This window comes from Morus notabilis, unplaced genomic scaffold (genome assembly GCF_000414095.1).
Source record: "Morus notabilis unplaced genomic scaffold, ASM41409v2 Scaffold314, whole genome shotgun sequence".
Classification (NCBI taxonomy): domain Eukaryota; kingdom Viridiplantae; phylum Streptophyta; class Magnoliopsida; order Rosales; family Moraceae; genus Morus; species Morus notabilis.
Window position 1 is genome coordinate 616,270 of NW_010360279.1, and position 26,331 is coordinate 642,600.

General features: G+C 34.9%; 5 protein-coding genes across 5 annotated transcripts in view; 3 read left to right on the forward strand and 2 right to left on the reverse strand.

Annotated features, from left to right (window-relative positions):
* Positions 1-943: 943 nt before the first annotated feature.
* LOC21407568 (disease resistance protein RGA2) lies at positions 944-5,239 on the forward strand. The gene is made up of 3 exons (XM_010096248.2): positions 944-3,543; positions 3,783-4,133; positions 4,500-5,239. Exons 1-2 carry the CDS (start codon positions 1,034-1,036, stop codon positions 4,096-4,098), a joined length of 2,826 nt encoding a protein of 941 aa, XP_010094550.1. The 5' UTR covers positions 944-1,033; the 3' UTR covers positions 4,099-4,133; positions 4,500-5,239.
* Positions 5,240-6,767: 1,528 nt separating this feature from the next.
* On the forward strand, positions 6,768-8,779 carry LOC21407569 (small nuclear ribonucleoprotein SmD3b). The gene is made up of 5 exons (XM_010096249.2): positions 6,768-7,014; positions 7,801-7,853; positions 7,936-8,002; positions 8,104-8,160; positions 8,434-8,779. Exons 1-5 carry the CDS (start codon positions 6,856-6,858, stop codon positions 8,491-8,493), a joined length of 396 nt encoding a protein of 131 aa, XP_010094551.1. The 5' UTR covers positions 6,768-6,855; the 3' UTR covers positions 8,494-8,779.
* Positions 8,780-9,053: 274 nt separating this feature from the next.
* On the reverse strand, positions 9,054-14,672 carry LOC21407570 (BTB/POZ domain-containing protein At2g30600). The gene is made up of 13 exons (XM_010096250.2): positions 14,598-14,672; positions 13,208-14,081; positions 12,467-12,805; positions 11,896-12,126; positions 11,367-11,528; positions 11,055-11,267; positions 10,923-10,970; positions 10,752-10,810; positions 10,541-10,673; positions 10,026-10,100; positions 9,850-9,930; positions 9,499-9,567; positions 9,054-9,381 (listed from the first exon to the last, which is right to left on the reverse strand). Exons 2-13 carry the CDS (start codon positions 14,009-14,011, stop codon positions 9,163-9,165), a joined length of 2,433 nt encoding a protein of 810 aa, XP_010094552.1. The 5' UTR covers positions 14,012-14,081; positions 14,598-14,672; the 3' UTR covers positions 9,054-9,162.
* Positions 14,673-16,130: 1,458 nt separating this feature from the next.
* On the reverse strand, positions 16,131-19,594 carry LOC21407571 (cyclin-B2-4). The gene is made up of 12 exons (XM_010096251.2): positions 19,340-19,594; positions 19,090-19,149; positions 18,825-18,957; positions 18,479-18,574; positions 18,334-18,379; positions 18,079-18,237; positions 17,865-17,996; positions 17,496-17,585; positions 17,185-17,406; positions 16,974-17,072; positions 16,689-16,867; positions 16,131-16,566 (listed from the first exon to the last, which is right to left on the reverse strand). Exons 2-12 carry the CDS (start codon positions 19,142-19,144, stop codon positions 16,404-16,406), a joined length of 1,374 nt encoding a protein of 457 aa, XP_010094553.1. The 5' UTR covers positions 19,145-19,149; positions 19,340-19,594; the 3' UTR covers positions 16,131-16,403.
* Positions 19,595-23,625: 4,031 nt separating this feature from the next.
* LOC21407572 (U-box domain-containing protein 15) overlaps positions 23,626-26,331 on the forward strand; it is a 3,906-nt gene continuing 1,200 nt past the window's right edge. Inside the window, exons 1-3 of the mRNA XM_024164340.1 lie at positions 23,626-23,973; positions 24,076-24,192; positions 25,596-26,021. Of these exons, the coding sequence (XP_024020108.1) occupies positions 23,626-23,973; positions 24,076-24,192; positions 25,596-26,021 (891 nt within the window). The remainder of the gene's footprint in view (positions 23,974-24,075; positions 24,193-25,595; positions 26,022-26,331) is intronic.

The following is a 26,331-nucleotide window of genomic DNA, read 5'->3' on the forward strand; positions in this document are numbered from 1 at the left end:
GAACAAGAAAATGAGGTCAATAAATCTGATATGAATTTGTTTGTTGGTTGCCAGAGCCTATTTAGTGCAATGTTAAATTAAGGGAGAAAAAGAGAAATATGTTAAGACTTGAGATGAATTAAAATTAATAGGCTAATATTTTACATAAGTTAATAAATAGACTAAATTACTGTTTTTATCCATAACTTATTTAGTTATAAACTATAACTTGACAAGTTATTGTCCATAATTCACGGTTTTTGTCCATAACGTGTCTGGCTGTGAACTATAACTTGACAAATTTGTCCATAACTTATCTAGTTATGAAACATAACTTGACAAGTTATAATTTATTAATTTCTATAACTAAAAATTGACGTATATACTTTCTTAAGCTTTTCACACCGGCATATTTTTTATTATAAATTAATGTATGAAATGACTATTGGGTTCCTTCCAATCATATAAAAAAAGTGGTATAGATAGGAATAATTGAGAAGTGCTAGAACTATAGCACAATAATAGATGATAAAATTTGAGGCCAATGGAAGAATCTAGTAGTGGATTTCACCAATGATAGAATTTGAGGCCAATAGTCGTGGATTTCCACTGTTACTTTTCTCCTCCTTGTCATTCATTCATTAAAGTTGAATCTTCATTCTCAGCGTGATCCAAAGCATCCTCGATATGTATGATTTTACATGTCACTTTCATTTCATTTCTAAAAATGAATTATACGTTGCAATTATTGTGTTTATGGCATGTTTGAATAACGAAAGAGGAGGCATAACTTGATTGAAGAACTTTTATGAAAATTAATAAATTATACCAAAAGGATAATGGAAAGCTAGACAATCCATTTCCTCCAATCAAAAACTTTAACAAGGACACGATGGATAAATAAAAATAAAAATAAAAATAAAAACTTCATTTCATTCTCATTTTCATGAGTTTGGCTGAAGCGCACAAATTATTGAGTCATTTCTTTCCTTAGCATACACCTGATCTGATTTCCACAGAGAGAGAGAGAGAGAGAGAGATAATTTTGCAGAACATGGCTGAATTTGTTTATGGCGTAGCAGTAATTGTGGTAGAAAAGCTAAGCTCCATTTCCTACCATCAGATTTGCTTGGCGTTGGGGTTGGAAGGCGACCTAAAAAGGCTTAAAGAAACCATGGCCACCATCAAAGATGTTCTCCTTGATGCCGAAGAGAAGCAGGCACATGACAAAAGGATAACAAGCTGGCTCACTCAGCTTAAAGATGTGTTTCTTGACGCCGAGGATGTACTAGATGAATTCGACTGTGAGGAACAGCGGAGACAATCGGTGAAGAAACATGGCAGGACTGGTAGAAAGGTACGTCGTTTCTTCTCGCGCTCTAATCCACTCGTCTTCCGCGCCAGTGTTGCTCGTGCTATTAAGGACATAAGAGAGAGATTAGACCAAATTGCAGCAGATAAGAAAAACTTTGATCTCAATTCGAGACAGGAAGAAAGGCGTTTGACGAATGAGTGGAAGGAAGTGCACTCGTTCGTTGATCCTTCGGATGTCATTGGCAGAGACATTGATCAGAAGAACATAATAAGTCTTTTGACAGATGCTGCAAGTGATGATCATGATGAAATCCATCCAAAACTCTCTGTTATTCCTATTCATGGAATTCCAGGCGTGGGAAAGACTACGCTTACCCGGCTTGTTTACAACCATAAAAGAGTGCGTTGCTACTTCGAATTGAAGATGTGGGTTCATGTCTCAAAGGATTTTGATGTACCGAGATTAATTAAAGAGATACTTGACTCAGCAACGGGTAAAAAAAATGACAATTTAACCTTTGACCAGGTGCAAACTCAGCTGCGAGATAATTTAGAGGGTAAAAGATTTTTGCTTGTTTTGGACGATGTTTGGAATGGCGACCGCAGCCGATGGATTGAGTTGAGAAGTCTTTTGACAGGAGGTTCCAAGGGAAGTAAAATCATAGTGACCACTCGTAGCGCAAACGTTGGCGACTGTATGGGCACAATTTCACCTTACAACTTGGAAGGCCTTTCTGATGAGCATTCTTGGAATTTCTTTCTCAAATGTGCTTTTAAGGAAGGAGTAGGACATGAACAAAATCGGAATCTTCTGGACATCGGTAGGCAAATACTCGACAAGTGCAAAGGGATTCCGTTGGTAGTGAGAACTTTAGGGAGCCTATTGTACTCGAATCAGGACGTTCAGTATTGGAGGTACATAAGTGAAAGCAAGTTATGGGAAGTGGTAGCAGAGCCATATAGGAAAGGCATTTTTGCAGCATTACTATTAAGCTATAGTGATTTACCATTTCACTTAAAGAGGTGTTTTCTTTATTGCTCACTTTTCCCTAAAGGCAAGGAGATCTTCAGTTTGGAACTGATTCAACTTTGGATGGCACATGGAGTCCTCATACCGAAACGAAATGAATACAGAAGTTTGGAAGATATTGGGCATCAATATTTCAAGGAATTATGTTCAAGATCTTTCTTTCAATATGTGAAGAAACAAGGTTGGTATTACTCATTTTCTATGCATGAGCTCATTCATGAGTTTGCACAACTTGTGGCTCAAAGTGAGTGTTGGATAATAAACTCTCCTGAAAGTGACATTTGTAACCGAGTTCGACATTTATCAGTCAATCAACTAAGTGGGAATGAGATTCCTTCTTGCTTAGACAACCTAAATAGTGTTCGAACCATTATTTTCCCATTCCTTCTAACGGAGCCTTTGAGCGATTTCTTTTTCAAGAAATACCTCTGGAAGTACGAGTGCTTGCGAATGCTCGATTTGAGTTATTCGTCTTTTGAAACATTTCCAAGTTACATTGGAAGAATGAAGCAACTGAGGAATCTCAACTTGTCTCATAATCGCAAACTTGTCAATCTGCCTGATTCCATCACCAAGCTGCAAAGCCTGCAAATTCTACAACTTCAAGGATGTTCCAACTTGGAGAAACTTCCAAAAAACATAGGGAACTTGAGTAGCCTCATGTTTCTGTCGATAACCACAAAGGAGATGTGTTTTCCTGAGAATGGCATAGAATGTTTGACTTCTCTCCGGACACTGATGATTGTGAGTTGTAACAAGCTCAGTTACTTGTCTGATAGGATCATGGGATGCCTAACTGCGTTGGAGACACTCGTGATTAGCTATTGCGAAAACTTGGCATTGTTCGACGACCAAGATGAGAAAGTCAAACGGTTGAGCCTGCAAAAATTGATTTTCATGGACTTACCAAAGATGAGGGCTCTCCCCAGATGGCTTGAAGGATGTCAAAACACTCTGCAGTACTTGTGTCTGGGAAGTTGTCCCAACTTAACATCATTGCCTTTTTGGCTACCGAAAACTGCATCCCTTCAGCAAATGGAAATCGGGGCATGCCCTAAGCTTTGCTCGCTACCGGAAGGAATGCATCGTCTGGCTTCCCTACTAGAACTGAGAATTGCCAAGTGTCCTAATCTCATGGAATATCTTCAATCTGTCGACGGCAAGAATTGGTCTATGAAGATTCATTTTGTTGATTATCTTGAGCCTCATAGCCAAGATAGGTGAGATTCACAAATATATATATATATATATATATTTTCGTTTATGCTTTTTATTTGATCATAATTCATGGTCTCAATTACTTTATTTCTCTTGATTTGGTTTGTGAAAACCGCCAAATATTTTGCTAAATTTGTTATAATATTCAAAGTGTAGTGTTTATTTGTGTACAATTCTGTTTCTATCATTGTTGTTATTTATTTATTTGTTTTGTTTTGTTTTTTTTTTTTCCTTTTAATAGGATGGAGTCATTAACAAGTGAAGAACCAAGACAAACTGAACGGTTTTGGACTGAGGAAGAGGACACCAAGCTTATACAGACTGTGGTAGAGTTATACAACAAAGGAAAATTCAAAGTTGAAGATTCTTTTATTGGGCAGGGTTATATGGAAGCTATTAGGAGATTATTGGTAGCCAAGTTTCCTGAATTTGACCAAACTACTGAAGACATGATCGAGTCTAGAATCAAGACACTTGTGTCAAAGTTTCACTTTGTCCATGAAATGTTGACTAGACAGAGTAGTGGTTTTCTTCGAGACTCGAAAAGAAGATTGTGACTGCAGAGAAGGGGGTCTGGGATGCTTACTTACAGGTATATTTGCTTCATACATAAATACATACATATATATATATATATATTCTTTAATGATTTTAAATGTTACATTTGTTTTTTGCATTAAAGTCTTACAAATCTATTAAGTTAAAAGTAATACATTATCTCATAACCAATCAAATGTTAAACTTTGGCGCATGTTACACTAGGTATAAAATTTAGCACCAAGTATACCGATTAACGAATTTGACATTAGAATTTAGATATAGAATAGTATTGGAAACTTCAAATGCCAAATTTTAGCATTGAAGTCTATGTTTGTAGTTATTTTAGTTTTCTGTTGTTTTTATAGATCTTAAGTATCTATTGTTTTATTGATCAACTTATTTGCTATACCATTTGCAGAGGCAATGGGTTTTGGAAACAAAGCATTCCCATTTTGCGATGAGTTATGCATATAGTTTTTGGTAAAGATAATGCAATTATGAAGAACTCAGCTGAGATCACACTAGCTAATAATGGTATCAAAGGAAACGACAGTAATGAGAGCAGTGGGAATGAAGAAAACGAATATGATCTTGAAGCAAAGGAGAGAGCCTAGTAATGTTGGCTTTGGAAATCGCATTGGAGTGGGATTTAAGGAAGTGACACATGTCGTTACTGAAGAAATCAGGGACTCAACTAATCGTTTAACTAGAGGCATTTTCCAAGAAATTAATGAATAATATACCAGGCTCAATGACGAATTATTGAAGATCCCCACTCTTACAGTAGTGGAAAGACATAAAGCTACCCGCCTCATTAGTCAAAATAATGCCAGTCAATATGTTTTTTGGTCTTCCTGATGAGGAGAAAGAGGAATGGGTGAGGGCTCTTCTCACTGGCTCTATTTAGTATGTATGTGTGTCTATATATAAATATATATAGATATATATGTATGTATGTATGTATATACTTAGTGTATGTATCTATGCATATATATAATGTAATGGGTTGTGCTGATTGTTTATTTGGTACTATATGTAAGAGATTTAAACAAGTGAAGACTACTTTGTTGTGTTGTTGCACGTGCAGCTTATGTTGATGTAAAAAGTAGAGTTGTTGATGTAAAAAAAATACTATTATGAAATATCATTTGAGGTTAATTCCTTTTCATGTTGCCGTCGTTTTTATAGATTATCGTCGTTGGGACTTGGACGTTAGTATTGTACCTATGATTGTTATTGTTTTGCCATTTGATGTCATTTTTGGACTGAACTGTCGTTGCCCCATCAAATGTCGTTTTTAGATCATTGCGTTTACCGTCGTTTGGTAAGTTCATTTCGTTTTAAGGTTGTCCTCATTATTTATATTCTTTTTTGTTGTGCGTTTTGCTACGGTTTAGTTTTATGTTGGTACTATAAGGCATAAGCCATTGTAGTATTTTCTTTCTTGTTGCTGACGTTTTTCGCTTAATGCTTTTCAGTTTATGCTGTTTTGTTGTCGTTTCCTTGTGTAATGTCGCAATGAGGTTCCTTTTTGTTTGATTTAGGTTACTCCCATTTAGATTCTTTTTTCGGTTTCTTTATTATTCCGTGACAGACAAAGAGCTTATTGAAAGCTTAAATAGGCTTACCGTGCTATTTAACAATTTCTTTCTCACGTTGTGTTTCTTTGTGGTTGAAACTTGTGCATATTTCTCAGGATAAGCAAAGAACTTGATGGATGTTTTCCTACTATATTTCCGATTGTCCATTTCTATCATCAACCATGTTATATATTTGCTAGGTGAACATTTTCTTGTCATTTGTATTAAATGACATGTCGTTCAATTGGCAAGTTTCCTGTAGTTATTTATTTATTTATTTTTTTTTTTGGGGTTTCCTTCAGTTTAATTTGCAAAAAAGACATCCTTGTATATAGAATTTTACTGCAACGAACAAGGAGTCATCTGCTTTTTGAACGACATGACGTTAGAGTATAGTAGGACATACTTTCAATTTTAAAGTTAGCATTCGTTTACGCCTGAAAAAAGTCAGAATGATAACCTTAATATGAAACACCATTCACGTTTAGTGTTACAGTCTATTGTCGTTTAACTATATAAAAGCCTTTTTATATCAAATGACGTGCCATTTTTGTTTGATGAAATTGCGCTCCTTACAAACGACATATCATGCATTTTAAAACTTAATCTTGTTAGAGTTTAAGATCTCGTTCATTTCACCGATTTGAGTTTTCAATTTAAGTTTTATTACAGTTAAAAGTTCTTACAAAAAGTCACATTTAACTTTTTCAACTATATTTTAAAGCTTTCAAATAAAGTCACATTTCAGCTCGAATTGAAAACTTGAATTAACGAACTGAACTAGGCCTAAAAATGAAATGATGATGATTGCTCAAATTTTGCTATCGTTTCATTCAAGAAACGCCATTTTGTTCTCATATTTTGACAACAATAAATTCTTACATGACCCGTCGTTTTTATGAAGATTACCATGCTGTCGTTTAGTACAAACGACGTCTTGTTCTTTTCTCACAAATCGCCGTCGTTGCAATTCAGGAGCGACATATCGCTTTGTAAACTCGAAGCCGTTTAAACGACATGCAGCAGTGCAAAAAACAAATGTCGGTATGAAAAGACCAAAATACCCCCAGCGTCAAAGACGACTCCTTTATTCAGCGTTCACGGGATTGTTCCTGAAATTTCTGCAAGGTTTAGGTTCTGTGGTTAGGGTTTTTGAAGAAGAAGAAGAAGAAGGAACAAGAAGAAGAAGAAACCATGAGCAGGAGTTTGGGAATACCGGTAAAGCTTCTTCACGAGGCGGCGGGGCATGTGGTGACGGTGGAGCTGAAGAGCGGCGAGCTTTACAGAGGAGGAATGGTTGAGTGCGAGGATAATTGGAACTGCCAGCTCGAGAGCATCACCTACACTGCCAAGGTTCTTTTCCATTTTCCATTTTCATATTTGTTTTCTCTTTGCTTCCGATTTTTTCCCTGCGATCTTCGTAAACCCTAGACTCTTGGTTTTTGGACGAAATTTAATGGATCTGATGGGATTTAATCGTGAAATTTCTTGAAAACCCTAGGGCTAGGGGTAGTACGTCACTGAATTTTTCGATTTTCATGTTCTTACGCGGCGATTCTGTAGTTAAAAGCTGTAAGAAACTGTGAGGAAAGTTGAATGCGGAATTTTTGGATTTCGCATTTCTGGGCAAAGTAGAATGCCCTAGAACATTAGTCTTCACTGCTTAAATCCGAAGCATTGTAAATACACGTCAGTGGTGAATTATATTGCTTCTGTTTTACATTTTTCGGTAATTTATGAGCGGGGTTGCAATTTGTGGACAATTCTACGGCTTTCTCACAAATTTGGCTTTGTCTATGAATGATATTTTGTGTAATAATTGTGGAGTATTACAATGTAAATTTCGTGTAACCATTTCGATGAGAATTCAAAAATTATCTTGTTATGGGTTGCGTGCAATTGTTTATATACGAATTAAAGTCTTGACTTACCCCTGGCATTTTGTTTCTCTTGTTTACTCTGTACTCAAGTAATCATAATGCGTAGACGGGAAGAAAACGGCACTTTTGGGTGCTTAGTTTTTGGATGTTTGGAATCAATCTTTCAGCTTGAGTTAACTACTTTGGAAAAATAACACTTCTGTCCATCTGTTTCTGTTCTTCTTCTTCTTCTGAACATTATTTTCTTACTCAATCACAGGACGGGAGGGTTTCGCAGCTTGAGCATGTGTTTATTCGAGGCAGCAAAGTTAGGTAAGCTATTTAACTAATATACCTTTTACTGCTAAACTAAACTGGGGATTGATGAAACGAAATATGATTGAATCTTTGACAGGTTTATGGTTATACCGGACATGCTGAAGAACGCCCCAATGTTCAAGCGTCTAGATGCTAGAATCAAGGTATCATTACATCGATTCTTTTTTTAATATTATGAAAATCTTTTGATGTTTCTAATCATCTTTTGCTGAACGAAAATTTTTTTTTCTTCCCCTTGTTGAAGGGTAAGGGGGCATCACTCGGAGTTGGAAGGGGAAGAGCTGTTGCAATGCGGGCTAAAGTAAGTTTTCATATTTTCATGATTCTGATTTTTTTTTATTTTTTATTTTTTATTTTCGGTTGTCCATAGCATTGTTCAAAAGAACAAAATGAAATTGCTTGACTGTTGTAATGCATGATAGAGTAGGGGTACAACACATTCTGGTGCCTTGCTGCCTAGACACATATCAAATTCCACGTTTATGTTTCCACCAAAGACTTGAATCCCTAGCTTGATGATATGCATTCGCACATTTATGGAGTTGACCTGACTGTTATGGTTCTCCTTGCGCAGGCACAAGCTGCTGGCCGGGGAACAGCTGGTAGAGGTGCTGTACCACCTGTACGGAGGTAATAATCCTCTCGTCCGAGTAAAGCTTTCCGCAAAGGATCCCGTCTGTTATCATCAAAATTTGCTGTGAAGTTTAGCGTAGTTAACTTGCAAGAGGAAAAAGCAGTCAGGATTAAATCGAGGATATTGTCAGGCTGCTCTCTATTTTGTATGCTTGTTTTGGATGCCGAATATTTCGACTTTTTCATGTAGTTTCTATTAATGATATTGTTGATGTTATCGGGTTCTCTCCTTGCTGTTTATTATGAACCTAAGCTCTTGCTTAATTAGAGAAGAATGGCTTCCTTTACACTCTTTCTGAGGTTTGTTCCAAATTCCAATCGGCAGAACAAATTTTGCGCTTCGTATATTGGATTAAATCAATTTAATCATCTATTTTTTCAGCTTTAAACGCTCAAAAGAAAGTGAAAATGGATCATTGACTACAAATAATGACCATCCAGCATCTTGGTCCATTGCGTTACCCAAGGAGGGCAAAAGTTCGTTTGTTTATTTGTTCCTTCTTTTAGGTGGGTGGGTTGTAAAAGTTTGGCGATATAAGAAATAATCTTCATTGGATACAGTTAAATTTAAAGATGATTCCATTTCTTTCCATTGGATAGAGTTCAATTTGTCCAGAGTAACATATCCCAGCAAATGTGTTACATCAAGCTATGGAGGGACATAAAAGAACTAGTGGAAGTAGCCATAAAGCTCCAAGAAGCATATGCATAAGTTGCAGGGATTGGAGATATCCGTTGTGGGACCTGTCAAAAGGGCCCTAAAGAATCTAAACGGACGCAGAGCATTTGGTCCTACAATGGGCCATGACGCGAACTGCCCCAGCTTGCACACCGTTTGATCGTTTTCATGTACACTCAGATTTGTCCACGTTTTCCCATCCAAAGATCCCTGAAAACAGGAAGCAAATTCAGTCAATACCTCATCCTTCAAATATGAACATCACAAAGGAAATAAATAATAAGCAAAAAGGCAGAAGAATGGGAAGCTTTTATATGTCATCTTTACCTGGAGACTCCAAGATCTAATGTAAGCCCTGGATCCGTCCTGCCTTAAGGTGTAGTAGTTGCACATAAGCTGCAACAGTATATCAGAATGCTTGCTTATCAGGAACCTCATTAGATCAGTGTATGCTGTGAAAATTCTATTAAATGACGAGTTTTAGTTTTAAGCATTGTTATTCATAACCCAAACATCACATGTACTCAATAAACGAGAACAGACAGATGACAAAAAGTAGAACTGCGCCTCATGGTGATTGCATCACAAGCATGGTGACGACAGAAAGTAAAATTGCGCTGTCTGTAGTGATTGCATCACCAACAGTGATAAGTAAATTTTTTCTCTAGATTTACAAACCTGATGATTAGAACCAATGTCAACCATCCACCATGTGCTGCTATGTCCATCTTCTATCCGAGGTCCAGCAAATGATGTTCCCTGAAGTGACCATTGATTGATTGTTCGTTAACAACCCATTTACCATTAAAACATGTTCATGCCATCATAGCTTTATAAATTTTGGTTTATCACACCTGGTAAGTTCTTGAGGCCAAAACCTTTGGGTCGGTGAATCTTGAAGGGGGGCTGCTAGCAGTAATGGTGATTGTCTGAAACAAAAACATATAAAGGTATTAAAAAAGGGAAAAGTTACGAAATTCCCCTGTGAGTTCAAAAATGAAATTCGATATCCACAACCATATCCTAAAAAATTACAAGTATATTTCTTGGGATTGTCAATCCCATTAAAATCCATCCTTTGACATCGTCTAATTGACTTGATGTCCCAAAATTAGACAATATGCCATGCCTTTCTAAATAAATCCTTTTCTCTACAACTGTTCCTAACCTTGTTTGAAGGCGACTCCCATCTCCAATTTTTACCAAATCTCACACCAGGGCCAGAATTTTAAAGGGATTGGCAATTGAACACGTGACCTTTATCATTCTTATGAATACATGGGGAAATTTTGTAATTCTCTAGAAAATTATCTATTGCCCTATAAAGAGCTTTGGAAGGAAATAAATATGGAAAGTATTGAGAACCTACCTTAGCAAGAACAGGATTAACCCACTGATGTTCTCCATATGATGTGCCCGCAAAGTACAAAACTCCGTTACTGTCACCGTCGCATATGTATTGCAACTCCTTATAACTAGATCTCCTATGTTGGAATCTCACGCTACAAATGGAGTATATTAAGGTAAGTCCTCTCCAAACATATCCTACTAAAGTTCTGTTGCAATATATCTATACTTACTTTTGCTCAAATTCTGCCCCTGTCAATCCACCTTCAATGAAGCTGATTGCATCCTTCACCTGTAACATTGAGAAAGAAGGAAATCACTAAAATATTCATACAAGCATTAAAGTTTCATTTCAAAAAAAAAAAAAAAAAAAGGGAACAGAGAGAGAAGCAAGCTCAACTCACAAGCAAATCAAAAGCAGGAATTTGACTGCTAAGGTTGCTCTTCTCCAACTGCAAGATCATGCTAAAGTCAGAAAAGTGCTGTTCATGATTCTAGCATGTAGCTAGCAAACAGTTATATCACTGCATCATTACCTTCTTAAGCAAGGTAAGTGGCATTATTGGATATCTGACAAAAGATAAGATGTCATGAACCGACTGCAGTCTCTCCCCGAAGAGGAGCTCAGGCGTGGAACGCATCATCAGCTCATCCACGACCTCCCACTCACATACTTCGTTTGCTTTCATGCCCCACATTAAGATCACATCAAGAACTTTTTCTTCAGATGTTACAGTCAAATCCGGATGCTGCATTACCATAGTAAAGGTTTGCATCTCTATAAATGATCTGACATCGCTATACCTTAAGCCTCAAGCTACGGGTAAATTGAAACGAGTGGAACCTACCCGAATGATATTGCTAAAAGACGTCTCATCTAACAAGACAAAGTCAATGCTTGCAGTTGTGCAATAGTCAAAGTGCGTGGAAAAGTTCCTCTCGCATGTTTCTTCGATAAGTTTACATGATCGAACCGATGAAATCACTTGGAGGATTGGAAATACTGTGTCCTGCAACAAAGTTCAAAGGTTAGCCTATAAAGCATCAGTCCAATTACTTTGCCAAAACTGTCTGCTTCCTCGTCCATAAAACTGGTGCATAATACACAAAAAAATCTTGAAGTGAGACCTGCTTCCAATAGGAGAACTCCATTCCTGCATTTAATATGTACATGATACGTATCAATATTTCATAATTTCATTATCACAAAAATGGGATCTCTCTTCTTTTTGTTTTCAGATGTCCGAAACCGCAAGTCACTTCTCCGTTCTTTAAATTCTAATCATACAAGAAGCATACTGTATAAAGAACAAACAAAAGTATAATTTCACAACTAAGAGCTGAACTGGATTAATATAATAACGATTGCCAAACTACCTCAGAAAGCCACTCTAAGAGCGTTTTGCAGCATTCTTGATGAAGGAGAGTGACTCCAAATTGATCAGCCAATAACAAAAGTTGCAGTAACAAGGCACCGGATTCCATAGTAACTTCCAAATTCAACTCCCCACTATACATGAAGTCCAACATAGACCTGAATGCTTCTGGGGATACATCTCTTAGAAGAACCTCCGAGGAATTGGTTTCACTCATTCCATTTGTGAACATCTGCCCCCAGTAACAATTTCATATTAGCGATGCATATCAAGTATTTTTATTCAGTTATTATTTCAACTCACAAAAGTAACATAAGGTATTTCAAGGCAGTCCTCATGAAAATTTTTAACTAAAATCTCATATAAGGGTCGAAGATACCAACATAAGGTATTTAAAGGCAGTCCTCATAAAGATACAATTCGGAAGGGTTAATTTAAAATTCCTAAGAATGCAAGAATTGAATATTAGATCTTGTAATTTTCCCCTCTTCTACATTAGTTCTTCTTAAGACAACATATTTTTATATGCTACATCAAAGATACAAAATAAGTAAATTTTATAATAAGCTCACCTTCGCAAATGGGACACTCCATAAACTGAGAACAATCTTATGTGCTTGGGAAACAAGGCCACCTCCATCAACGTATATGTTTACATCACTGAACTCGCAAGATGAATGCAGTTGTTTGAGCCTCTGCTTATCAACAGGCAGCCCAAAGGGGAAGACTCTACAATAATGTGGCGAAGAGCTTGAAATTGGAAATGATAATTCGACACTCTTAACCGAGTCAAACGACTCCTTCTCATTGAGTTTAAGCTGTTCTATGGTCTCCTTGCATTGCTTTACCAACGCCATTACTTCAAATTGCAAGCTCAGAAACATCAGGGAAGCAAGTTCGGATTCTGAAATCTACATCACGAAAATGACAGTTACTAGAACTTTTAAACCTCTGAGATCATAGCTTCACAAGGACGATGATGAGCGACTTTTTTTCTGCCTAACAAGCAATAATATACAAATACACACACAACCTAAAATTCTTGTGTCTGACTAAAGTAGTATTTGGGTTTCTTAGGAATTCAGATAGTGCAAATTACTTGATATCTGAGAGAAAAAAATGATAAGAAAAAACAAAAACCTCTATCTAACACGCAATAATCCATATAAAAAACTCTATAAACACACACACACACACACACAGACAGACAGAAACCAAAATAAGGGCATTCAGATAGTGCATATGCCTATATCCATGTGAACAGGAAAAAAAAATAAAAAAAATAAAAAAATAAAATTAGTAAAAACCATTACCTGGGTCCGGCCAGTGTAGATATATTCAAGAAGTGAGTGCAGAACCGGATAAGTCACCCCGTTAAGCTCTATAACAGCCAGTGATGAACTCAAAGGAAAATTACCAGAAGATGCCAAGATAAACTTATGTGCAGGAACAGGCCTCTGCTCCACACCAACAAGAAACGAGACATCAGACAATTCCCAACTCTCGAAAAAGTTTTCAAGACCCCATTTCTCATACCCCATTTGCTCACCATCATCCAAGTGCTCTTCTCCTCCACACTCCTCACTCATATATTCACCACAATCCACATGTTTCCAAAGTGATAAATGGTTTTGAATCACAGGCAACACATTGACATTCCTATATCCCACATGCTTATCCCAGCTACTAAGCCCCACATAACGAACACTACAATTTGGGTTTGAATCCAACCATTGAAAAACAATATTCTGAAAAGGGTATCTTCCCTTACCAATACAGATCAACCCATCATAGATACTGATCCAATAACTCTGAAAAGAAGAAGAGCAACACAACCCAACACCTTCAACATCCACAACAGTCTTCCCATCCACCTCAATTCTCAATCTTCTGTTCCTATGACTACCCAATATAACTGTATAATGAGGAGTGTTGTCTCTCTTGTAATGGTAATGTTGGCTTCCCACATTCTCTCTGAACACCAAAGTCACATCATTGTGGGCAAAAGCCTCAAAAGCCACACAACCACGCCCTGCTTCTCTGAACTTCAAATCCTTTCTCCAAGCACACTCAAATGGTGCCACCGTTAAGAATTCTTTCTCTTTCTTCTCCATCATCTTCCCCTCTCTAACTATAGAACAAGCCTAAGTTTTCAGTTCACTCCCTAAAATACACCACGTTGGTTTTCTGATAAAAAAAAAAAAGAATAATAAACAAAATAACCTTGTTGGATTCTAAAAAAAGCAAGTTCCTTTATCTATAGAAAAAACACATTATAAAGAGAGATTTAAAAAATAAAAATAAAAATAAACAGAAACAATTGCAATATCTAAAATCTGTATTTTGGTGACAGCTCAAACAACGGTGTCCAACGGAAGTTGCTAGAAGAAGACACGCTGAGGCCTTAACAGCCCAAAAATTGACACGAAAACCTGAAACCACTAGAACCATAAATATCTAATGATACTTCTCTTTCTCAAGTGGGAAATCGCTGTCAATCCAACACCACAATCTTATCTGGTACAAGACCAAAGAAAAGATCTTCAATAAAAACCCAAAAAGATCACAAAAAAAGGACAAATCCAGGACACCATGATGACGATGATGATGGTGATGTATTCATTTATGGTAACAACAAAAAAGAAAGAAAGAAAAAAAGAAAAGAAACCAAAAATATATAAGAAGGAAAGTTTCCATGGTAACCTGATTGAAGATTCATGAGGGGTCCACTTGGTCGCGTTTGACAACTTCTTCACGAACTCTAATATTTTAGCAAGTTGGAAGGTCGTTTGGTAGCGAAATGACTCATGAATAAATATAGAGCGAAAACCAACAAATTATTTTCAGATATCATCCACTATTTTCGTTAATGAAATACGATTTAGTTTTTATTTTGGCTCCGAAAATAGGGTCCATCTATTGACCAGGCCTCTTAACGGTGGCGCTCATAATAATTAAACATTAAATTAAAAAGGTAAAGTGAAGTAAATAACACATCTATGGTAAATAATTTTAAAAAATAACCGATTTTAAAATTATTTAAAATAAATAGTAAATTTTTTAGTTTTAAAATTTTAAAATTTATTATTTACTTAATTTAATTTAATAAAAATGCTATTTATTATAATTTTTTTTAAAATATGTATAATATACAATTTATGATATACATTTTGTAGCTGAAAATCATAGAGCTACTAATAATACATTTTTTTTTTTTCAAATCCTATCATCAAATTTCCCCCGAAATTTGATTCTCATCTGGTTTTGATCTCAGAAGATTAAAATGTTACAAATAAAGTCCCATTTGTCAAAAAGACGCACATTTAACCATTGTATTACAAAATTATTAAAACCTCAATGAAATCGATCATATACCATGGGATCCTTGTATGCCTAGTTAATATAAAGTATTTTAGAGAAATAATGCTTATGAAGTTAAAGAAATTTACTCCGCCCAAAGTCTGGTTAGACAAGAAGCTCATGTATACACAGCATAGTTTTTGTCCACTGTCCATTGTTTTTACTTTTTATATTTTTGTTCATTTATGCATAAATAATTTTATGCCATATCAGTTCAGTTCATAAGTTTAAACAAAAATTTTAAACATAATTTTAATTTTTCATGAGAGAAAATACTATAATAAAAAAATTTGAAATGTGATTCAAATTTGCAAAACAAATGGACCAACAGTTATTTTATGAAGTTTTTAACAATTTTGTTACACAGTTATTCCATTGAGTTTTTAACTTTCTGACCAAAATGAAATAGTATATACAGTTCCGTAAATGAAATTAGCCCTAATAAATAAAGGTTTTTTAAACAAAAAAATCTGACTATTTTCATGTAAAATATTTTCCATAAAACATTGAGGGTTTTGGGTTAATCTTCTCTTTTCTTTCATTAATTTGGAATATGGTTCTCGTAGAAAAATTTTTACACAAGATTACTACAAAAATGTTGTCGTTTACTTGTCGTGTCTGATCTTGACATTTTCTGTGTTTAATTATAAACAACATATCGTTCATTCTGCTGTTTTATATAGGCTGTTGTCATCCAAATTCTACTGAACGAATACAACTATTTCATAATATGCAAACCTTTATTTATCCATAAAACATCTTGAATCTTGATGAAAAGAACTTGTTAAAAAGAAAATCCTTTATTTACTTTAAAGAAGAAGAAGTAATTGTGTTTATTAAACTTTGGATTATCAATAAATGACACTTTAAAACTCAACAAAGTTCACAAACTAAAAACAACATTTATTTTTTCCTCTGGAAAGGAGAAATAATAGAGAAAAGGAAACATATTAACCAACATTTTCAGAAAAGAGAGAGAGACTCTTATGAGAGATGCAATATCAAATCAGCCAAGCATTCTCTCAATTGCATAGTTATGTCGACCCCCAAGGGCAACTTATGTTGCTTAATTAACCCCCCGCCCAACCCAAAACCCCATTTTCATCATAGTTAAAAAGTCAGTTCATTGTTGTTGACGCATTTATCTCTTCAAATATTTGTTCTCTTCATTCTCCAGGCCTCCAAGAGAAAGTCAGCAGCCTCATTTTTGGCAGCATATCCAAATCTAGATGTGTTGTACTTGCGGTGAACACCTGTGAGCTTTCCTGTTCCAGCTTTCTGATGGAAAGTAACCATCAGCCTCGAGCATTCTCTGCACAGACCAAATCACACACCGGTCGGCAGTCAGCAAACCAAAAATCGAGCTTTCATGCTCAAGCCAAAACCATGTTCTACAATAACTATGTAAACTCGGGGTGATACATGGGCACTTACAGAAGCTGCTCCTTGGAATAGCCACTGTGCCACTCACTGGTCTTGCTCCACTGCTTAAACCCACAAAGAGTACATTGAGCTGTGTAAATTGCGGCAGCAGCTAATAGAGAAGGGGCAAACATGAGCATTTGATACTCCACCAGGCACAGCTCTATGATGAAGAATGATAGAAGCTCAAGCTGAATCCATCAAATGTAAGAAAAAGAAATACACCAGGGTCTAGTTAGAATAGTTAAAAAGTTTTCACCCAAACATTTTTATCAATGCAAGTAAACATGCACAAACCTTCTTGTCAGCCTGAGCAGCTTTGAGAAATCTTCTCATAAACACAAATGGCGTGGGAACTGATAAGTTGAATTGCAGAGTGTTGACCATTAGCTTCTCCTAAGTATGCACAAACCTTCTTGTCAGAATGCACAAATGTTCCCGAGTCTATTTACATGTTAACACAAGTATGCATTATGTGTCAAATTCTCCTTCATTATATAAAATTTACCATCTCAAGTATGTCTTTTCTACTATATGCCTTGTCAGAAATCACAATGAGATCCTCCACAACAGGAACCGAAACTTCTTCGTATTTGCAGGCTAGAAGCAGGGCTGTAACCCCGACCAGCTGAAGTTTCTTCCTCAACACTTGTTGAACTGCTAAAAATCTATCAATGAGGTTGACAGTAAGATACAGTGTCTCCTCCATTAATTCAAACTTGTAGTGGACCTGTAATTTCCATATAATTGTCAACAAAGTTCCACTAAATAGGTGTTCATTTGACACAAATCACATCAGCAAATAACACTTTTGAGTACCTCTATCAGCCAGTCAATCAGAATTCCTCTCATCTTCTCATTAATATCCGATTGGTTTGCCATATAGTTTGGTGGGGCATAACCGGAGGACTGAGATGGATAAAAACAAAAGTTTAGTTCGGCTCTATTCGTGGATAGAACAGTTTAGTACCCTAAATGCTCCTATTCATGATTCCAAAATCTTCCTAGAACACAAAAAAGTCCTTTGCCTAGTAAATTAATCATTTTTTTATGATACTCCAAAAAAAGAGGGGCTCAATATGTCTTCTCCATAGAAACACCATAACCACCAACCAAAAACCACTAGACTGCTCTAAGTTTGATTTTCTGGGTAGGTATAAGCTTGAAATTATGGCATGGGATTCTCACCTCTATTTTCTTGTAGTACGCATATAGATCATCAATGTATTCCACAACTGCAAGTGGATTCTTCTTGTCACAGCTGTCTATGTCTATAACTGCAGTCTCTTCTTCGGCCATATCTTTCATTTCTACTTCCTCCTGCAGGAAAAGAAGACACATATTAATGTACGCCGAAATTCAGTACATATTTGCTATAAAAATGGGGTGTCAGAGCAACTACCATCTGATCAATCTCCTCCAGTATTGACTGTGTGTGTTGCACAAACATTGGCACCGGAAATTCGCCATCTGCATTGTAATCTTCAGCATCTATGAAGGTACAATCTTCAGACTCCCTTGGATTTGAGACCAACTGGGCAGGCTTTGTGATCTCGTTCTCCTTTAAGGACAATGTACCAATTAGTCATCCTGACCGATATTGTTATATATAGTTCTATGCATAGGAGTTTTTCTTATTAATTCAAAAAATGGGTACCTTCTGTAACAGTTGTTGATTGTTAGCCAGCTGGGCAGCAAACTTCCTAAACAACAGCAAAAATAAAACCAAAAATCCTAATCAAGACAAAAAAATTTAAAATCCAAAAAGCGTATGAAAAAGAAAATGGCAAATAAGTTCTAACCTAGTAATTGGTCGATTCACTGGTATGGGTCGATTTTTATCACTGACAGCATGCGTTGAAAGGCAAATAACCTTGTTAAGATTATCGGTTTGGTTTCTGGGAAAATGTGGGAAAACCAGTTAAAATCGAAGCAATGTTACTACTTAACTAATTTAAAATGGGGCAAAAGAAACAAAAACGTTAAAAAAAAAAAAGCTGGTTCTGTTGTGTGCAATATAACTGTTAGACGTAGACCCACTTGATTAAGTCAATCATTTATTCAAAAACAAAAGCTACAGGATGCGGGAACTTCAATTTTCTTTACTTTTCCTCTACTTCCTCAGAAACCAAACAGTACAGAAATTACCCTGAAGAGCCTCTCTTGTTGACTGCGCAAGGACAAGGAGGAGCTCCGATCACGTTGTGGTTGATATCGCTCAAAGCTCTCCGGTTCTGACCCGGGCCCACCATGAATTTCCCACTTCCCCCTGGCAATCCCCCTTTTGATAAAAGATAAGCCTCAAAATTAGGGTTTAGTAACAAAAATTAACACAAATCCGAACAAAAAATTGGTCAAATCTAAGAGAATGAACATCATTCATTCACCAAATCTAATCCACTTGATTAATCACCTCGTACATTAGCCGGCCCAATAACGCCCGGATTGTTCTCGTCCGATCCAGCCATTTTCCCTATCAACCAAACAGAATCAACTCTCAAGTAAATAAGATTCGCTTGGAAACACGAATTCCACAAAGAATCGAACTCAAATTCCACCAATTTTTCAACTTTAAAATAAAAATAAAAATCCAAAGAACACCAAAAAGAACAAATCAAGAAAAGAAAAGGCCCTGAGTTTGAAATGGAAGATAAAATACATACCGGATTAAAGTTCTTCCAGACTAGAGTTTTTCCCTTTCTTCGTGGATCTTCGAATACCGGATTAGAGAGAGATCGATCAGAAAAACTCCATAAAAACCAGGAGCGATCTCTCTCTAACTTCTCTCTCTTGCCCTGCGATGTGATTTGATTTTGTCTTGTGATTTTCTTCTTTCTTTCTCTTTCTTCTACTAGGTTTTCACGTTTTCAGAGGAAGAAGGAACAGAAAGAGAATTAAAAGGTAAAGGAATCAGAAGAGAACTGTATGAGCGAGATTGAAACGCAAACGGCGGATATATGTCCGAATAAATTTTAAAAACAACGGCTAGTGAATCGTGGCCGTTCGATCTTCACTGAATCGAAAAGTCGCCTTCTTCTGCTGTACGCGCATAACGGTTACCTCAGCTGTGCTTTTTTTCAAAATTTCGTACATAAAAAGAGCCCTACAGGCTAACACATACGGGTAGGTCCTAGGAGTTTTGGCCTTCTTTTGGGCGTTTTTTTTTTTGAATTTTTTTTTTTTTTTTAGAGTTCTTTCTCTTTTAAAAATGTCGGTATTTTTATTTATTAAACGTCAAATTTATATTATTTTTATAATTTATTTTAATACATTATGTATTAGTTTTTTATTAGATTTAATATAGATTTAACGATTAATAAATGGAGACACCAGTATCTTTAAAAAATAAAGAACACTAGAGAAATTTTCTTTTTTTAGGATTTTTTATGGTGGAACCCCAATTCTATCGATGAAGCACTATTTCTGTATTAAAAATTTACAGCGTGTCGCACATAACTGTTCTTATCGTAGATTCTGTTGAAAAAGAAATCTAAGAGTAAAAAAACATTGCTTCACTAATTGAGCAATTTTTGAAGTTCCACCATAAAAATCCCTTTTTTTCTTTTTCTTTTTTAAGAAGTTTTTAACACTGTATATCGTTGTTCTTTTTTTTTTCACTTACAGAATATTATTCCTTGAAATTTTCGTACTTTGAAAGTTTACTTTATAAATTAGTTGTTAATCCGTTATAATATGATCCAAATTGATAAATAATATTAGAGCGGCACAATTCAACATTTGAAATTCCCTAAACAAAATCAACATTTCGTATGTAATTTTAATAGTATTTAACAAATTTATGTAGGCTCCTATTTTGATATTCTTTTATTCTACTTATTATTATTATTTTTTAAAGGTATTCTGTGTACTTTTTCCACTAGAAGAAAGGTATTCTACTTATTATTAAGGGTTTTTAGCATAATTGCTTCACAAACTTGTAAACTTATTAAATTTGTTTAAATGTTTTATTAGATTTAGGAGACTAAAAGTTGAGAAATTGAAAGATTTATGTTATATTTAAATTAAAATGTTAAAAATTTTCATTGAACGTGTTTTTCCAACACTAATTTGACACAGCAATTATCAAAATGGAACATATTGTAACAATTTTAAAAGTTAAGAGTTAACATGTCAAAATTAAAAATTTATAAAATAAGTTCCTAAAACCATACAAATTCAGGGGGTATATGTGCAAAATACCCTATTATTATTTGTTTAGGAATTCTTGTTATAACTATAAATATTGATGATATTAAAGATTGTGTTATATAATTTGGTGTACGTAGTGTCGATATTTTAAATTTTAAGAAAAAAGTTATAAGGATAGATGATAATATGTACCCAAATAATTTAAAAAGATAAAGTATTCTAGTGTGGTATATGAATCTCCTGTGAAATAAATTATTCGTCGTGGTAGGATTGATTTTAACACAAAAACTTATCATGAGAAATGAATAGGCTTATCTATCACCTTATCAAATGACCGGAATGGGTGGCCGCATTTTAATCTGATCACTACTTGTAATTTAGTTTTGTTTTATAGTGGTATATATTTTTAGACAATCTGCAGAAGGAACCAATCAAATGATAGTATGAATGAGTAATGTTAAGGACAACAATTTAAATCCCAATTTTTATGTATCTACTGATGTGCTACGTGAGTTGTTATCTTTTTATTAGTAGGTGCAATCTCTTTCATTAATTGACGTAGCATATTTTAAATACCCACTCAATTAGTATACAATAATTGGAATTTAAATTAATGTCCCTACCATTATTAGTTCTTCGGCTTTGTTTATGATATGGCCTCTTTGCTAAAAGGATTCTGAACCTTGGAGATCTATATAATTTCATATGATTTGGGAAGAGAGCACTCTACTATTAAAAAAAAAAGATTTTTTTAAGGGAATATATTGACATTATATTAAAATACCTAATATGTGTATGTATAAATCTATCGATATCACTTTCATAACAAAAAATGGTACAATATATTGTGACTTTTCAGGATAATCTTGTAATTAGCCTACAGATTGCTCTTCTCCTTTTCTTTTCAGCAGATAATAAGATAATATTCAATAATCTTTTCTATGTGCTTTGAAATTAACAGTCTGAACATTTTGCCGACAGAACTGGAGTGGGATTCTAGCAGTGTCAGCCACAATTGCTTTGAACAAATCATTGACTCTTGTTAGGAAAATCGGATATTTTTCACTCAAAAACAATTTCACCGTAAACAGTATATATAAATAATAAGGTACACATGAGTTACTATAACTGTATAGAGAATAATACTATACACAGCGAATAAACCCAACAAAATAACTATTGAATACTGAAAATAAATAAAAAAACACTAGAATTGATAACGGAGTTTAGTCAAATATTACCTACGTCTCTGGGCACTGTGGACCACTCTATTTATTAAAGAGAAGAAAGATTACAAATTGGGCAAAAATTACAAAAGCCCACAAATTGGAAATCTAAAGAATTTTCTACAAATTTATAAAGGGGAGAAGCTCTCAATTTTTAGGATGCAAAACAAATAAAGAGACGCTTGTATTTATAGCCTCTCCCTCTTTTATGCGTGAACCAACAACTGGGTTTAACTTCTAAAGTTAACACCGTTTTCGGTGCTCTCTCTTCTCCTTCTTCTTCTCTAACGTTCTCTTTTGGCGCCGCCCATATTTTTGACAATTGAGCCACTCATATTAACTAACAACTCTCTCTCTCTCTCTCCTAAATCGTACTATACGTTTGTCATAAATTCAGAATTATTTTCGATTTACGTGTATTTTTGTGTGTGAGAAAATACTGTAGTGAACTACGAATCATGACACGAATACACCAACCAAACGCAATTAATCCATAAGAGAGCCGTTGAAGCAAATTCTCGAGGCTCAACAAATGCTCTTGTTGCTTTCAAAAAAGAAAGAAAATATACATTAAAACCTGCTGTGATGTGTAAGAATCACTCAAGAAGAAACTATAATAAAGGAAGCCAATAAAAAAATGTTCTTATGATCTGTCATATTTGAATTCTTTGACTATTCATTTGAACACTGCAGTTTGTTTTGTTTTGCTTGCCGTACTTAGGTCAGGAGTTTTTCTTTTATTATTATTGATGCACATAATTAAGGGTTTTTATATGTTCTGTCCTCCAAGGGTCCTTAATCATCATCATCATCATCATCATCTGTATATAAATCCATTTCCACTCATACTTTTATCTTTTCTAAGAAGACTTCCACTCAGTCTTACGCTTTGCAACAAAGTTAAAGAAAAGAAAACAAAAATTAAAAATTTTAAACTGTGAAATTTTGATATGCTAGTCTTCACAAATTAAAGAAAAATGACAGTCTGTCACAAATAGTTTAAACACGAACTCACAAATCAAGTTGTACAAAAGTGGAAGAGCACGTGCAAATGCATGTTAACTTTTTTTTTTTTTTTTTTTAATGATTTTTGACATGCATTTAACAAATTTCAATTAAAGAAAAAAAAAACTCATCGGTACAATAAAAATCCAATAACCACTCTTCTCTCTCTCTCTCTCTCTCTCTCTCTCTCTCTTATTTCTTTGACAAGACGGGGAGTTAGTTAGGAATTAACAGATTTTCAAAAAATAGACAGTTTGTTTGTCCAGCTAATTTAAGCGCCCCACCATCCCCCGCAAAATGTTTTTCCTTAATTATTTTCTTGATGAATTATTTTCCTTAATTAATTTGCAGACACGAAAAGCCCGCGAAAAGCTTTCTGATCCCACGCATGCACCACCAGAAAGAAACGTCACAAAACAGCACCAGAACAAAAGAGAATCCATGGAAAACTAGGGCTAGGGTTTCTTAGTTCCTCTACACGTTTATCCTAATTCTCTCGTCGCTCTGATAATCTACTGATCAAGGAATTACAGATTACTAAGTACCAGATCAAGGAACCCCTGATGGTGATGGCAGAATTAGATCAAGAGATCATCAGAGTCGACGAAGGAACGGGAAGAGAAAATCATGAAGCTGGGGATGATATTCAATCGAATTGGAATGCGAATGTGCTTCAAGAACTGGTGAGCGTGGTGGAAATGGCGGCTCATTTCGGAGATTACAGAAGGACTCAAAGGAAGGAATGTTACAACCTCGTAAGAAGAATGAAGCTCTTGTTGCCCCTTTTCGACGAGTTGCGAGATCTCGATTCGCCGATTCCGGACAAGGATATAGCTTGCTTGTGTAATCTCAAGAAGGCGCTTGTTATGGCAAGAAAATTGTTGAAGACTTGTAATGAAGGAAGCAAGATTTACCTGGTATAATTTATTACTACTTGTCAATATTATAGTGTTTCTCAAAATAATTATTTTCTTTTTACTGACCACCTGTTTTTGGAAAAAAAAAAAAAAAAAATCTAGGCACTTGAAAGCGAAGCGATCATGGTTAGATTTCATACGATATTTGACAAAATTTCTCAGGCGTTGGATGATTTTTCGTACGAAGAGCTTGGGATCTCGGATGAAGTTAAAGAACAGGTCATATTTTTGTCGGATCGTGAATTCATCCCATATATTTTAGTTATGATTAATTATATTTGCATCCTAAAAATTCATTAATACCCCACCAATTTATAATTTATAGTTATTATAATTTTATCCCGTATTAAAAGTACATTAAAACTCATTATAATATACCCCTACATAAACTAAATGGAAATATAATTGTTTTTTATATACACCCACATCAACTATAATTAGAAAGTAATTTTCAAAAAAAAAAAAAAAATACCCCTACATTTTTTGTTAAAGCTAATTTCATCTTCATAAATCCTAAAATTTTCTCCATTAAATACTATAAAATTTTCAATGGAGGTTCCAATTGGAAAAAGAAAAAAAAACATGTTTCTTGAAGCGCCAATAAATGCTGAAGTATGTAGAGTGTTTTCTACCTCCATAAACTTTTTTGTATGTAGAGTGTTTTCTACTTCCATAAACTTTTTTGCCTTGTTTTAGAACACTTGTTGGAGTGTTTTTTGTTATGCTTGTTTTTTATTTCTTTTCCAATGTCTTTTATTTGTCTTGTACTGTTATGTGTCGGGTAAATTTTAGTAAGAATAATTTTGTGGCTCTGTGCCTTTTATCTTTTCTACTAAGAGGATTGGTGTCTAGTTAATCCTCTCTTTTTTTTTTTTTTTTTTTTAATCGCATCTAGTAATTTTTGTGTGATGGAGGCGTTGTTCTTATTTAATGGATATCATAAAAAAAAAAAGGAAAAGAAGAAGGAGGAGGAGGAGGAGGTAAGAAAAATACAAATAATAAATAAAGGTAAATGGAATTACAATATTTTTAAAAAGAAAATAAACATTAATAGTTGAAAGAGATTATATTATTTTATAAATCAAACGAAGACTAAAATTAGGTGGGGTATGAGAGGGTTAAATTAAGTATTATAAAAATAACATCAATAGAAGGATAGATTTTTCATATTTTTATTAGAGAAAAATTAATTGGTGGGGTATAAATGAATTTTAGGGTGCAAATATAACTACTCTTAATATAAGTTATTGGGTTGTTGTGATGTTTATACGTCATTTACCACCCACTCCCAGTTAGTTTTTGGGGATGCGTTCTACTCAATGCCCATTTAACATGGCATCATGTGTATGTATGGATTGTGAATTTGTCCCACATCGCTAAGCTATTAGAATATTGTGTTCTACCCGAGGCCTATTCAACAATTTTATCTTCCCAACAATTTTATCTTCCTTTGCTCGTCAGATAAATAGCAATAACAAAACGGCAGTAACCTAATTTTTAACCATTTTTGTAAAAATGTATCTAATCATGCGTATGTATGGATTATTTTCCAAACAGAATATTTGAATTATTAGTCAATTCCATTGTTTGTTTACTGAGAAAACTTTTGCTTTGGTTTCCAGATTGAGCTAATGTCAATGCAACTGAGACGAGCAAGGAAGCGAACAGACACACAAGATATAGAACTGGCAATGGATATGATGGTGGTATTCTCCAAAAAAGATGACCGGAATGCTGACAGAGCCATAATAGAAAGACTTGGGAAAAAGCTTGATCTACATTCTATTGAGGACCTTAAGATAGAAACAATAGTTGTGAGGAATCTCTATAGAGAAAAAGGAGGGCAAAATGCAGAGAGTATTCAACAAATTATTGACCTCCTTAACAAGTTCAGACAAATAGCAGGCATGGAAGAAACAAATGTTATTGACGACCCTGTCATGCCTAAAATGCTGACAAAATCTCCATCCTTGATGATCCCTCACGAATTCCTCTGTCCAATCACACTAGAAATAATGACAGATCCTGTTATTGTTGCCAGTGGACAGGTGAATCATAAGTGCCCACTATACAATAGCATAGATTTCTTCTCACAAGATGCATATATATACATATAATTGATTAGAAACAAGATATTAGCAATATTTATCTCTTTGCAAAGTCATTTTTTACTTTCATGGTATTGTGTCTAACCCCGATATATACTATAATAGAGTATTATACCTAGACTAAAAGAAGTATTGCAATGTCCTACAACTGAAAGGAAACTAACTGTTCTCTTCTCTTTTTTTTTTTTTTTTTTTTTTTTTTTTTTTTTTTTTTTTTTTTTTCCTTTTTGACATTTTATGAAAAGGGGGG